Source organism: Zootoca vivipara, chromosome 5 (assembly GCF_965207765.1).
Source record: "Zootoca vivipara chromosome 5, rZooViv2.hap1.1, whole genome shotgun sequence".
Lineage (NCBI taxonomy): Eukaryota > Metazoa > Chordata > Lepidosauria > Squamata > Lacertidae > Zootoca > Zootoca vivipara.
In genome coordinates, this window is record NC_142588.1 from 893,576 (window position 1) to 908,797 (window position 15,222).

At 48.3% G+C, this 15,222-nt stretch overlaps 1 protein-coding gene across 7 annotated transcripts in view; it reads right to left on the reverse strand.

The window, feature by feature from the left end:
• The window catches only part of SHISAL1 (shisa like 1), a 100,299-nt gene that overhangs the window by 36,771 nt on the left and 48,306 nt on the right, over positions 1 to 15,222 (reverse strand). For all 7 annotated transcript variants that reach the window (XM_035137631.3, XM_035137630.3, XM_035137626.3 and 4 more), the window contains one exon: positions 13,364 to 13,577. In XM_035137631.3, the coding sequence (XP_034993522.2) occupies positions 13,364 to 13,577 (214 nt within the window). The remainder of the gene's footprint in view (positions 1 to 13,363; positions 13,578 to 15,222) is intronic.

Consider the following 15,222-nt stretch of genomic DNA (forward strand, 5'->3'; position numbering starts at 1 on the left):
GAACCATTGCTACTCAGAAAAAAAATGAAAAGACAGAGTGCTATCAAGGGCAAGCCACTCACGAAACTTCTACACAGTGGACCAATGTGGATCCCAAGTGTTCAGGAAGAAGGACAGGCAGGACCCCCTCAAACAAGAGGTTTTTATTTCTTCCTTACCTTGCTAAAAGTCATGGCACTTGACAGCCCAACAAGAATTCAATGGCACAAATATTAGTGCCTCTTTAGATCATCATCATCTGTTTACCCATACACATAGTTTTTAAGGCACTCATTTTTGTTCATTAAAAATCATTTAGTGAAAAATGAATAGTGCTTTAAAATGGCAGCTTAATAAATTGACCATATGTGAGAGCTCCATCTGTTCCTTTAAAATAACATCTGCTTCCAACAAGTTAAAAATGAAAAGCCAGAAATAATCATGACCCCCCCCCCACCGCAAAAAGGGTTTTGTTTAAATCCTAAGGCAAAGTGGATATACTTGTTCCTTATTCCATTAAGCTCTGTCTTTTAGTATGATCTGGCAGGTCAAGTAATGGAGTGATCAACAGATACCACTTTATTGTACTATCACAGCTCTAAAATGAAATTCTTCTGAGCACTGGGGCTCTGAAGTGGTGTGCCCTCTCCTTTCCTGGAAAGGCTGCCCAGGGTGAAAAGGGGTTTGGTGAGTTAGGAAATGGGTCTCTGTGGACTTACTGGGCCAGAGCCACTCATCTTTGAGTGTTGTTGTTGTTTAGTCGTTTAGTTGTGTCCGACTCTTCGTGACCCCATGGACCATAGCACGCCAGGCACTCCTATCTTCCACTGCCTCCTACAGTTTGGTCAAACTCATGTTCGTAGCTTCGAGAACACTGTCCAACCATCTCGTCCTCTGTCGTCCCCTTCTCCTTGTGCCCTCAATATCTTTCCCAACATCAGGGTCTTTTCCAAGGATTCTTCTCTTCTCATGAGGTGGCCAAAGTATTGGAGCCCCAGCTTCAGGATCTGTCCTTCCAGTGAGCACTCAGGGCTGATTTCCTTCAGAATGGATAGGTTTGATCTTCTTGCAGTCCATGGGACTCTCAAGAGTTTCCTCCAGCACCACTATTCAAAAGCATCAATTCTTCGGCGATCAGCCTTCTTTATGGTCCAGCTCTCACTTCCATACATCACTACTGGGAAAACCATAGCTTTAACTATACAGACCTTTGTAGCAAGGTGATCATCTTTGATAGCTCCCACCAATTTCTGACTGCAATAAAAAGGCTTCCAATCCTTGACCATCAAGTTCCCAGTGGCTGTGAAGGGACCTGACCTCTGCCTAAACTGCTACACAAAATGCAATCACAAAATGCATGGATAGGGGAATATACTCCCTCTCAGTGCTGTTGCAAATTCATTTACACACCATGTATAGGGGTAAATCTCAGTCCTAGAAATACTGAAAATGGTGTTTATTAAAACAAGAAAAATAAAAAATGATGTCTTGTTTCCAATGAGGGCATGAAACAGGGCTCAGGCAGCGTAATATTTTAAATGCACACAGCTGAACGAGAGAGAAAAAGTCACAATATGCCAAAGTGCAAAGCTCGCAAGGGAGTCAGATGAATAATTCATCAAAGTTTTATAGCCTTAATTCATAAAAGAACTTTAAAGCAAAATAAAATGTTAAAAAAAGGCAGAAAGTGGAATGAATTCAATTTGCTGCTAAGGTGCTTTGATGGTCACTACTCACATTAGATTCTAAAAATGTGCATGTAAATGAATTTATCACCGCATGAAACTTATGAACTAGGGAAAGGCTTCTTCTTCTGTTTAAAAGGTAGGAAAGATCTAGTGCGATACAATCAAAGCAGGATGTCAGCCATGATGTTGCAAATTAGCTAAGGGAATTCACCTGAAATAACTTCTCTGGTTAGATTCATGGGACCAAACCACCAGGGTGTGACCATGTCAAAGTTAAAATGCTTTTAAGCCACACTTAAAAGAGAATTAAGCATTTGTGTCTATAGCTCTGTGATAGGGAGGCGCTGCAGCACCCATTAAATGGCAGGAGACTTTATACTAGTAGTTAATTTCTCCATGTTGCCAGCACAATTTACTTCGGCTGGCTGCTTTCTACTCAGGAGGCAAACTCAGAACAGCAACTCACTCAGAAACGCAGTCTTGGTTCCTCCAGTGGAAATAAATGCTTATCCGTTCACACACTAAAATAAATCCTTTTTGGGTATATGGCACTGAAGTGTGTCTTAATTATGCCTTCTCTGGAAAGTGCCACTAATAGAATCATAGAATTGCAGAGTTGGAAGGAACTATGAGGGTCATCTAGTCCAACCCCCTGCAATTCAGGAATCTTTTGCCCCACATGGGGCTCGAATCCACAGCCATGAGGTTAAGAGTCACATGTCTCCTTTCTTTTTCCAGCAGTGTTTCCAGCAATGCAGGCGATATCATCATTTCCTTAACCTTTCCTACAATAAAATGGTGTTTATTCCCGAAGAAATATCTTTAGCAGCGGGCCAGCAGAAGAAAACTTGTTTTATTCCTGTAGTCAGGATGGTGCTATGATTTAAGTAAGTTCTTAAATCTGCATGTTCTCAGAGCAAGTGTTCCTTAAAAAACAAAACAAAAAAACAAACCAAGGTTGGGAAACTGTTTTTTATTTGTTCTTAAAGGTAAAGGGACCCCTACATTGCAGTAATGATGTTAAAGGTAAAGGTCAAGGGACCCCTGACCATTGGGTCCAGTCGTGAACAACTCTGGGGTTGCAGCACTCATCTCTTGTTATTGGCCGAGGGAGCCGGCATACAGCTTCCAGGCCATGTGGCCAGCATGACAAAGCCGCTTCTGGCAAACCAGAGCAGCACATGGAAACGCTGTTTACCTTCCCGCTATACTGGTTCCTATTTATCTACTTGCATTTTGATGTGCTTTCGAACTGCTAGGTTGGCAGGAGCTGGGACCGAGCAACGGGAGCTCACCCCGTCACAGGGATTCGAACCGCCGACCTTCTGATCAGCAAGCCCTAGGCTCAGTGGTTTAACCACAGCGCCACCTGGGTTCTTAGCTCTTTGTTCTTAGCTCTAACCTATCAGGGATGTTGAAGCAGTTGCAGCGCATGGAATGACAGTGGAAGATAGAAATGGGATTGTTATGTACTGAGCTGAATCCTAGAACAATAGGATTCAGAATCAGCGGGAGCTACCCAATCCAACTCCAGGTGGAAGTGAATCCGCAACCTGATTGGCCTGCTGGAGCAGCCAATCAGGCGGCTGGCAGAAGTGAATCTGCTACCTGATTGGCCTGTAGGAGCAGCCAATCAGGCTGCAGGCAGAAGTCAATCCACAATATAATTGGCCCACAGGTGTAGCCCTGAAGTAGCCAATCACGCAAGGCCCATTGTGTAAATAATGTATATAAGCAGATGGTTTTGGGAAAAGAGCCATTCGTCTTCTCTTCTTCTCCTTGATGAATATGAGCTGAATAAAGAGCATGAAATTCACTCTCGACTCCGAGTATATTTCACTGGCGACGAAGGTGGGATCCTGATGAGCTGACCGCCACCACGCACTGCACCGCAGCACCGCCACCTGCTGCACCGCTGCATCGCACCGTGCATCCAGGCTTCAGCTCCAGGACCCAAGGAACCCAGAATGGCAACCGACAGCAGCTTCTTGCCATTCAAACCAGCATCAGGAGACTGGGAAGGGTACGCCGCCCGTTTCAACTTCCTCCTGCAAGCGAAAGAAGTCACCAACGATGCCATGAAGAGGGCGACATTCTTCAGCGTCTGTGGAGAGGAGACGTTTGAAATCGCCCGGGCTCTCCTTGCACCTAGAGATGTCGCTACCGTCTCTTACAAAACAATAATGGAACGGCTGAAGGAGCACTTTTCACCACAGCCCTCGGTGGTAGCTTGCCGAAATGCCTTCTACGCAAAGCGGCAAGCCCCGGGGGAAACCATAACTGGGTTTGTGACCTCCCTCCGCCAAGCCGCCCGGTTATGCAACTTCTCAGAGTTGGAGAACATGCTTCGTGACCGCCTCGTCGGTGGCCTGAGGGACGAGATGTTGCAACGACGCCTCTACGCCAAAAAAGACCTCACGTTCCAGATTGCTCTGGAGGAAGCCCTGGCAACCGAAGCCGCCGAGAGGTCAACGCAAGAGGCACGACCGGCCCCGCCATCCCAACCGAGGGTCTACCACGAAGACCTCACCGACGAATCCGAATCTGACAGGGAGGAAGTACACCGAGTACAGCGGCGCACTCAAGCAGCACACACACCACAGCAGCCTCGACGAGAAGGAGGGAACTGTGCAAGCTGCGGGGAGAACCACGAGAGGAGGACCTGTCGTTTCCGCAACGCAGAGTGCAGGCAGTGCAGAAAATTGGGACACATCGCCCGGGTGTGTCGGGCTCGACTCACCCGTCGACAAGCATCAGATGACCGACCCAGGAGCCCCAGGTCACACGGCACCATGCACCAAGGCAACTCGACGGAGATCACGGACTACCAGGTATTCCAGTTGCCCCATCCCAGCACAGAGAAAATTTATATAGAGGTACAGATAGAGGGAGCCCCATGCCGCATGGAGCTGGACACGGGTTCAACTCTATCCATAATCTCGGCCCGAACATTAAGGGAACTGTGCCCTAATGGGGGTCCCAAACTAAGGCCGGCCCCATTCACCCTCCGGGACTTCCAGAAACGTAAGGTCCCTACAATGGGGGTGGGGACCTTCAGGGTGCAATATCGAGGGCGAAAGCAACAATTGGACTTGCTGGTAGTTAAGGGCCCCTACGTTAGCTTACTGGGACTGGCATGGTTTGGACCTCTGGGGCTAGCCGTTACCGGGGTGAACCGCACTAGCTTACAAGTGGACGTGGACGCCATATGCAAAGAGTTTCCAGGGGTTTTCGATGGGGCATTGGGACGATATACAGGACCCCCCATTGCCCTACAGCTAGACCCCGCTGTACGACCCATCAGGCACAAGGCCCGCCGGGTCCCGTTCGCCCTGAAACCCCGCATAGACGAGGAATTGGACCGGCTCGTGGAGCAAGGAGTGCTGGAGCCGGTGCCCAACGCCCCCTGGGAAACTCCAATTGTCACACCCGTCAAGCCTAACGGTTCGGTCCGCATCTGTGCAGACTACAAATGCACCATAAACAAGGCTCTCACGGCCCATGCATACCCAGTGCCAGTGGTCAGCCATGTCCTCGCCACCCTGGCTGGGTCAAAAATCTTTGGCAAACTGGACTTGGCCCAAGCATATCAACAGTTGCCTGTGGACGAAGGCACAGCAGAGGCTCAGACGATTGTGACGCACAGAGGGGCATTCAGAGTAAAGCGGCTGCAATTTGGCGTTAGCGTGGCACCAGGCATATTCCAGAATCTAATGGACTCTCTCCTTAAAGGGATTCCTGGCGTCACCCCCTTCTTCGATGATGTACTGATCGCCGGGCCCACACCAGAGGAATTTGAGGACCGCCTCCGCTCCGTCCTGCACCGTTTCCAGACGGCGGGCCTCAAGGTGAAGCGGGAAAAGTGTTTACTGGGAGTGCCGCAGGTGGACTTTCTGGGATTTAAGGTGGACGCAGAAGGGGTCCATCCAACCGGTGACAAGGTACGGGCCATTTGTGAGGCCCCAGCGCCCAAGAGCAAGCCCGAACTTCAGTCATTCTTGGGACTATTGAACTTTTACCATGCCTTCCTTCCCCATAAGGCAGCGGTAGCGGAGCCCCTACACAGACTCCTAGATAAAAGGGCCCCTTGGGTGTGGGGCCAGCGACAAAGGGCCGCATTCCAGGCAGTCAAGGACTTGCTCGTCTCGAACTCGGTCTTGGCACACTTCGACGAGAGGCTGCCAGTGGTGCTGGCATGCGACGCCTCTCCCTATGGCATCGGCGCTGTCCTGGGACACCAACTCCCGGATGGAAGAGAGGTGCCGGTGGCATACTTCTCCCAGACGCTTGCTGCAGCCGAACGAAACTACTCACAGATTGACAAGGAGGGTCTGGCAATCGTGAAGGGCGTAAAAAAATTCCATGATTTCTTGTACGGGCGGCCCTTTACCATAGTGACTGACCACAAGCCGTTGCTTGGCCTGTTTGCCCCCGAGAAGCAGACCCCCCAAGTGTTGTCTCCACGTGTCCTCAGGTGGTCAATTTTCCTTGCCGGCTACCAGTATGCACTAATCCACCGCCCTGGGAAGGCGATGGGCCACGCAGACGCACTCAGCAGGCTACCACTACCAGAAACAGGCCCCGACCCAGCGCCTGCGCAAGAGGTTATGACCCTGGAGCTGCTTCCCGACCGACCCATTCAGGCACAAGAAGTTGCGCACCATTCCACAAAAGATAGGGTCATCTCCCGGGTCCTGGACTGGGTGTGGCGAGGATGGCCCAGCAGCAGCCCCGGGCCAGAATTCGCTGGCTACACAAACCGCAAATATGAACTGTCGGCCCACAAGGGGTGCCTGTTATGGGGAAGCAGGGTTGTTGTTCCCCAGCCCCTCCGCAAAAGGGTCCTCACAGCCCTACACGAGACACACCCAGGGGTAGTGAGGATGAAGGCCCTTGCCAGGAGTTATGTGTGGTGGCCGGGGATTGACAGAGAGATAGAGGCCTGGGTCCAACACTGCCAGACCTGCCAAGAATCCCGCCCGGATCCCCCAAGGGCCCCAGTCCAGCCCTGGGAGTCCGCCCGACATCCATGGTCACGCTTGCACGTGGACTTCGCTGGCCCCTTCCAGGGAAAAACATTCTTCATAGTGGTGGATTCCTACACCAAATGGCTGGAGGTCGCACTGGTACCGTCCACTTCTACGGCGGCAGCCATCCGGGTACTACGTAAGCTGTTTGCAACCCACGGGCTCCCTGACACCCTCGTCTCGGACAATGGAACCGCATTCACGTCAGAGGAGTTCCAGACCTTCACAGCGCAGAACGCCATCCGCCACATCCGCTCAGCACCATTCCACCCTGCCACCAATGGCCAAGCGGAGCGCATGGTGCGGACCACCAAGGACAGCCTCCGCCGCATAACACAAGGGGACTGGGAATACCGCCTTGCCGCATTTCTTCTAGCACAGCACAGCACCCCAAGCACAACGACGGGCCGGAGCCCAGCTGAACTACTCATGGGCCGGCGCCTTGCAACTAGACTGGACCGACTTCACCCCGACAGAGCTCAGGATGAGGTAGTGGTGGGGAAAGGCAGGAACCCCCGGACATTTGTGGCCCAGGACCCAGTGTATGCAAAGAATTTTGGGGCAGGCCCAGCATGGGTACCCGCCACAGTCACCAAGGTGACCGGTCCCGTGTCGTACGAGGTACTAACGGAAGGGGGGCAATGTTGGCGCCGCCACTGCGACCAGCTACGGCGACGATTCCCAGGAGGAACCCGGGAGGAGAGCGGGACAGAGGGGTCCCAAGGGGACAGCAGGGCAGTGAGGCCTGTAGAGCGAGAGGGGTGGGCAGGGGAAGCAGAAGCAGTAGGCACAGAGGGGCGCCCCGAGGCTGGAAGGACACCGGAACCAGAGTCACAACCTAGTGGTTCAGTGGCGCCAGACCAGACAGCCCCGGCACAGCCAGCAGCCTCGGAACACGAGCCAGAACCAGAACCCCTGACCAAGGTACACCCCAGGCCACAACGCACATGGAGGCGGCCAGCAGACCTTGGGGACTACGAATGCAACTTCCCGGGCAGGACTGGAACTTAGAGGGGAGGGGTGTTATGTACTGAGCTGAATCCTAGAACAATAGGATTCAGAATCAGCGGGAGCTACCCAATCCAACTCCAGGTGGAAGTGAATCCGCAACCTGATTGGCCTGCTGGAGCAGCCAATCAGGCGGCTGGCAGAAGTGAATCTGCTACCTGATTGGCCTGTAGGAGCAGCCAATCAGGCTGCAGGCAGAAGTCAATCCACAATATAATTGGCCCACAGGTGTAGCCCTGAAGTAGCCAATCACGCAAGGCCCATTGTGTAAATAATGTATATAAGCAGATGGTTTTGGGAAAAGAGCCATTCGTCTTCTCTTCTTCTCCTTGATGAATATGAGCTGAATAAAGAGCATGAAATTCACTCTCGACTCCGAGTATATTTCAGGGATCTTCCCACCCAAAGCCTCTCCAAGACTGTTAAGTCCAGGGTCTAAAATTACCACTAGCTACACTGCCTGCTTTAAACCCTTCTCCTCTTGCATGACGAGAAGGGCAAGCCTAGTTGCCTACGGCATAGCAATTACTGTGGATGTTTAGCTGGGACACCTGAGGTATAAATTATGCTTAATGAAGCACAGACAGTTTGATCTAACAGCAAAGGGACCTCTTCCTTCAGTTCAGTTTAGAATGAAGTTAATTACACTTGGAAAATAAGCTAGCAGTGATAATGCACATCATGTCTGCAATAATTAAAAAGAAGTTGGAATGTATTATTGGATTAAGACACAGCAGCCTTTGCAGAGCCAAAACTTTTTTGTGCAGCTGATAAAATGTTCTTCGAAACTCTCTCCAAAAACTTTGCATTTTCACACCATTTTGCTCCTGCTTTCCTATCCCCCCCCACTTGCAGATTTGGTGCATTTAAAAAATGAATTAAAAGATGGGTCCACTGACTGTGTGATCCAAACAATGAGGAGTCATGAAGCCAGTTGGATGATGTCATGGCAGCATGCAGCCAATCAGAGTTAGCCACAAGACAATACCTTGAAACCAAATTGTCCCTGCCCTCCCTCTGCATAAAAGTACTTTCTAACAAAAATATGCAAATATGCAATGTAAAAATTAACACACACACAGCCTCATTTCAGCTCAGCCCTAGCATATACAATACACAAAGACATCCTATGCCAGGCATCCCCAAACTTCGGCCCTCCAGATGTTTTGGATTACAATTCCCATCTTCCCTGACCACTGGTCCTGTTAGCTAGGGATCATGGGAGTTGTAGGCCAAAACATCTGGAGGGCCGCAGTTTGGGGATGCCTGTCCTATGCGATGCCCTACAGATCATAGAATCATAGAGTTGGAAGAGACCACAAGGGCCATCCAGTCCAACCCCCTGCCAAGCAGGAAACACCATCAAAGCATTCCTGACAGATGGCCGTCAAGCCTCCACTTAAAGACCTCCAAAGAAGGAGACTCCACCACACTCATTGGCAGCAAATTCCACTGCCGAACAGCTCTTACTGTCAGGAAGATCTTCCTAATGTTCAGGTGGAATCTTCTTTCTTGTAGCTTGAATCCATTGCTCCGTGTCCGCTTCTCTGGAGCAGCAGAAAACAACCTTTCACCCTCTTCTACATGACATCCTTTTATATATTTGAACATGGCTATTACATCACCCCTTAACCTTCTCTTCTCCAGGCTAAACATACCCAGCTCCCTAAGCCGTTCTTCATAAGGCATTGTTTCCAGGCCTTTGACCATTTTGGATGCCCTCTTCTGGACATGTTCCAGCTTGTCAGTATCATTCTTGAACTGTGGCGCCCAGAACTGGACACAGTACCCCAGGTGAGGTCTGACCAGAGCAGAATACAGTCTGACATGACTTATTTTTCGGGAAACCCATGCTGACTTTTAGTGATCACAGCGTTCCTTTCCAGGTGCTCACAGACCGTTTGCTTAATGATCTGCTCTAGAATCTTTCCTGGTATTGATGTCAGGCTGACTGGGCGGTAATTGTTTGGGTCCTCTCTTTCCCCCTTTCTGAAAATAAGGACAACATTTGCCCTCCTCCAGTCTGCTGGGACTTCGCCTGTTCTCCAGCAATTCTCAAAGATTACTGCCAGTGGTTCGGAAATCACCTCTGCCAGTTCTTTTAATACTCTTGGATGTAGTTCATCTGGCCCTGGAGACTTGAATACATCTAAACTAGCCAAGTATTCTCATACTACCTCCTTACTTATTCTGGGCTGGATGTTGTGGGCTCCAGCTCCCATTTGCCCATGATTATGGGAGTTGGCTCCCTCTAGTCTAGATGTTTTGAACGACATGTTGGCTACCTCTGCTTCTGCACTTCACATTCTCTCGGTCACAACAAGACAGAGGTTGAATGCTTAAAGAACAAGACGTTCCAGAGAAGCCATCCCACATCCATTGTTCTGCCAAGGGAAACTTGTGCACATTGGCGCCATAAAGATTTTTTTTTGTACTGCAAAGTACATCCTACATACTAGAAGATTTAGGGAATCTCTGGCCTGTGGACTTAATTATGGCCAAGCCACACCCACCTTCCCCACACCTGATGTCCTATGTGATTCCAGCTTACCTTCCAAGTCCCGGACTGCAGAATCCGGGACCAGCAGCCGTGTGACACCGGAAGTTGCATCAACGTAACTTCCGGTGTTGCTTTGCCCTTCTATGGGCACCAAAAATGGCCGCCGCCGGCTTCAAAAGTAGCTTCTATGCATGACCGGAAGTGCGTCGGCGCAACTTCCGGTGTCGCCACGCCCATCTATGGGCACCAAAAATGGCCGCCGCCGACACCGGAAGTCGCGTCTACGCACTTCCGGTCATGCGTAGATGCGACTTTTGAAGCCGGCAGCGGCCATTTTTTTGTGCACATGGAAGGGCAAATAAGAAAAAATGGCCGCCGGCAGGAGAAAATAACGGAGAAAAACGGGAGACGAAGTGAAACGGGGGGCCACCGGGAAAAGGTAAGTAAAAACGGGGGTTTCCCAGGGAAAACAGGGTACTTGGCAGCTATGGATTCCAGGTGTGGAGCAGGTAAAGACTGCAAGCACAGCCAACAGGCTGGTCAACAGGGCTAGATTTCAAACTGCATGCATGAAACATTGTGTTGTCAGGTGATTGACAGATGGGCCACCTTTCCCACCTGTCAAATTTGGCATCTAGGGGGTGGGGTAGACAAGGATGTGACCCAGGCCACCGGATCTAGATCCCTGCTCCCTGTCCAAAGGTAACCTCAACCATTAAACAAAGGGTCCCCTCTTTCCCTCTCTCAAATTAAGATGGGAGTGACTGAGATCTCACCAGCGCTGCCCTTTGCAGTGCACTCAAGTCCCATGTAAGCAAAGTTTTGTTAAAAAAAATGGGGAGGGAAAGGGGCAAAGTCATCCCATAGCAAAACCCTTGGTGACTGTCGCAATTCTCTAGGCAGGCAGGCAGGCAGGCAGGCAAGGAAAGTTCCCATCAACAGAGACATAGACATTATATTTTAAAAGCAGAGTGATCATCATCTAGAGATGGGGCTTTTGATGCCATTCCCCCCTCCCACTCCCGTTTCCTGGGGAGCCAAGAGGCAGCTGCCATTAGGAAAACAACAACAGAGAGGAATTCAGGATTTCAGCATAGTTGTAAGTGGGAAGCAGTGTATCTACACACTGACCTCCCCTCCCCGGAAATAATACATTCATGTAAAATGTATTTTTTTAATAAATAAAAAAGCAACAAGTTTCTAAGCATTAAAAATTGTCTTCTTAATGCAATACATAGTACAGTTATCACACCTGTGCTGCAAATTAGGGAGCAATAGCTAAATAAAAGGTAAAGGTAAAGGGACCCCTGACCATTAGGTCCAGTCGTGACCGATTCTGGGGTTGCGCGCTCATCTCGCATTATTGGCCGAGGGAGCCGGCGTATAGCTTCCAGGTCATGTGGCCAGCATGACAAAGCCGCTTCTGGCGAACCAGAGCAGCACATGGAAACGCCGTTTACCTTCCCGCTGTAGCGGTTCCTATTTATCTACTTGCATTTTGAGATGCTTTCGAACTGCTAGGTTGGCAGGAGCTGGGACCAAGCAACGGGAGCTCACCCCGTCACAGGGATTCGAACCGCCGACCTTCTGATCAGCAAGCCCTAGGCTCAGTGGTTTAACCCACAGCGCCACCTGGGTCCCAGGCTTAAAGACAACCCTAATGGCTTAAATATAACCCTGTAGTGTAGCCCACTGCTGGTATTGTAAACTGGAGATGCAGCTGAGGCTGAAAGGGCGATTTTCAACAAAAGCTTCATGGTGAGAACCCCCACCTCTTTTTCGACTAAAAAACACTGGCAACACCAACAACTCTGAGTAGCAGCGGCCTTTCCCAGTCTTGTTACCCAAGAAAACCTGAGCTGTGCCTCGTTTTCCGTTTTTCGTTTTAAAGGCACACCATGTTTCCTTCAGTGACACATGCTTTTCTGGGATTTGAACAGAGAACCTCTTGTCGTCAAAGTAAGCCTTGTGTCTCACTGCACTTGAAATACCATGATCACACAAACACAAGAGGTCAAGCAGATCGAAGCCTTCAGCTGATCCATACAGCCTTCAGGCATCTTATCACTTGCCAGTTAAGAGGATTTTTCAACTGGTTTTGCCAGACAGCTCCTGGTCCAATTCTAATGCTGGTCCTGCTTTTCAAGTGAGGTGAAATGGAGAGCATTTGGGCTACTTCCAGTTATTTAGTGGTAAGGGGAGAACAATCTGTACATGCTCAGTGGCACCAGGACCTAAGTTTGAATACAACATGAAGTCCCTGTTTAGTGTTATGTGAACAAGACTTTGGTCTCGGCACCTCTTTCCCTTTTCCCCCTCCAGCAAAAGCATTCACTTCCACTTTAAACCAACCACACAGATCATCATTTTGCCTGAACTGGGACAAATGCTTTAATTTAACTATAGCTTGTTCAAAGAAGCCAAGTTGAAAATGGAAGTGGATTCTCCCAATCTTTTTTTCTTGCAGCTGTGCCAGAGGAAGAAAGGGGAGGGGGCAAAACAGCTTGGATGAAATGACAATCTGTGGTTAGTTAAAAATAGAAGCAGACACTTCCAAGCTCCTCATCATTGCTGTGCTGGAGAAGGAGAGGGGAGACAGAGGGAGCCAGCTCTCGTATGCAAAGTGCGATTTCCAGTCCAGGCCACTATTACTACTTCATCTTGGCCTTGGCACTAAAAAGAAGATTTGGGGCTAAGTAAGTCCTGGGGAGTTCTGGCTCAATTGCAAACTTGCTTTCAAAATTTGTCTAATATTTCCTTTTGATTTTGATACTTCTTCAAAAAGTATTCTTAGAAAGGCATTTTTTCAAAAATAAAGAGAGTTATGGGATTGAGGCAATAAAACAGGCCACAGAGTTAAGATTAAAATATAAAAAAGGATTCTGGGGGCAGATTACACTCCACAGACACACAATCAAATGCACCTTGCTGTTTAAGTGCATGCGATTGCAAATAATTAATATGCAAAGCATGCACAAATTTAAAATAACAACTAGTCCTGCGAAACATTTGTGCTGTGCAGAAAGGCCATTTCCCTCTCCAGTGTTCTTCTCATCTTTGCCAACTTTTTTTTTAAGTTATGGAAACACATTTCTGTTTTCTGTAGATGCAGTACAATTTCACCAGGATACATTTGGGGGGGGGGAAGCTTATTTACTTACTTGTGCATATATCCATCTGCATTCCCTGTTAGGTTCATCTGCATAACAGTCTGAAACTCCGTCTCATTACAGCAGTATTTAAACACGGTGTTGTTATGGTGACAGCAAAAGATGTACGATTTATTGTCAGAAAGACGTGGACAGTGGAATCCAAAATGGGAGCGGCCTTTGTAGTCTGTGTATGGCTCACAGACTCGAAAATGTGTGGACAGAGCTGTAAGGCAAAAAGCAATTTTCTTTCTAACTCAAATTGCAAAAGAAAAACCAATAGATTCTGCAATATAAAAGCTATTGAAAACACCAATTCAGCAGAAGTTGATTTATGCTTGTTACAAAGTCGCAAGTTAGTTAAATGTTAGGGAATGAATAATTTGAAAGCTGAACTTCTGTAGTTAAGATATAATCCAAACAAAGGTTAAACTCTTTGAAATTTGATTTTTCATGTGTGAGATATAGCCATATACTTTATTTTCCCTTTGAAATCCATGGGACAAAGTGGTTAACTCTGGTGGAATCATACCCTTAAATAACTCCAGTCCATTGATTTCTATACGTTTATGTTGGATAGCCCCCATTGTGTATGGCTAATGGTCTTACGTAAAAAGCAAAATGTACGTCAGTGTTCAGAGATCAAAACAATCCTCAATTTACTTGGAGCCCAAGGATTAGTCCCCACAGTTAGAAATTCCTTTTAAAGACCTGTTTATGGAACATTTATCCTGGTTTCTTTGCACCATGTTTGTGGGGAAGTTGTATGATGTTGTGTCAAACAATGGTCACCCCACACGTCCCAGTGCATTTCTCCACCACTTTCCATTTAACAAAAAGGCCGATTTTTTTAGGATGAAGCAGGTTACTTGTGTAAGATAAAGCTCCACTATTGAAGGTCCTGGGGACCTGTCCTTTTTTCCACCTGGTCACCTCATTTCAGATATACATCAAAGATGTTTGGACCTCACAAGACCTAACTATTTATAGATGGAAATTAACTGCTGATTCACAATGTAGTTTTTGACCTTGGGTACAAAAGTCAAATGATCCTGGCAAAAGATGCACACCATGCAATCAGGAGGGTTTCTCTGCAACATATTCAGAAAATGAAAAATTGGAAAGGACCAGACTCTGCACCTCTCCGCATGGTATGGCAAAGCCCAGCCATGGAAACAGGAATGAACTTTTCAGAGTAGCTGATTCTATACATATTTTGCTATTAAACTCCAGCACTTTTTGTACTCTAGTTTGAAATATGGCTCATAGTAAGTTCTAAATAGCTTTACATGTGGTAACAATTAAAAATAAAACAAAGAAAGAAAGAAACAGGAAATATGACTACTGCATGCAACAAGAATATATATATATATGAAATATGAACAGGATACTGCTAAAGGTAAAGGGACCCCTGACCATTAGGTCCAGTCGTGACCGACTCTGGGGTTGCGCACTCATCTCGCATTATTGGCCGAGGGAGCCGGCGTATAGCTTCCAGGTCATGTGGCCAGCATGACAAAGCCGCTTCTGGCAAACCAGAGCAGCACATGGAAATGCCATTTACCTTCCCGCTGTAGCGGTTCCTATTTATCTACTTGCATTTTGACGTGCTTTCGAACTGCTAGGTTGGCAGGAGCTGGGACCAAGCAACGGGAGCTCACCCCGTTACAGGGATTCGAACCGCCAACCTTCTGATCAGCAAGTCCTAGCGCTCAGTGGTTTAACCCACAGTGCCACCTGGGATACTGCTAGCAGTGTTTTAAAAACTCACAAAGCAATTCAGCCCCCAACCTGACATGCTGGAGGGGATTTGGATGGAGGCAACCTGCCCTTCTTTCCAGTCATGCTTGGCTACAGCAGCTTCCACCGGC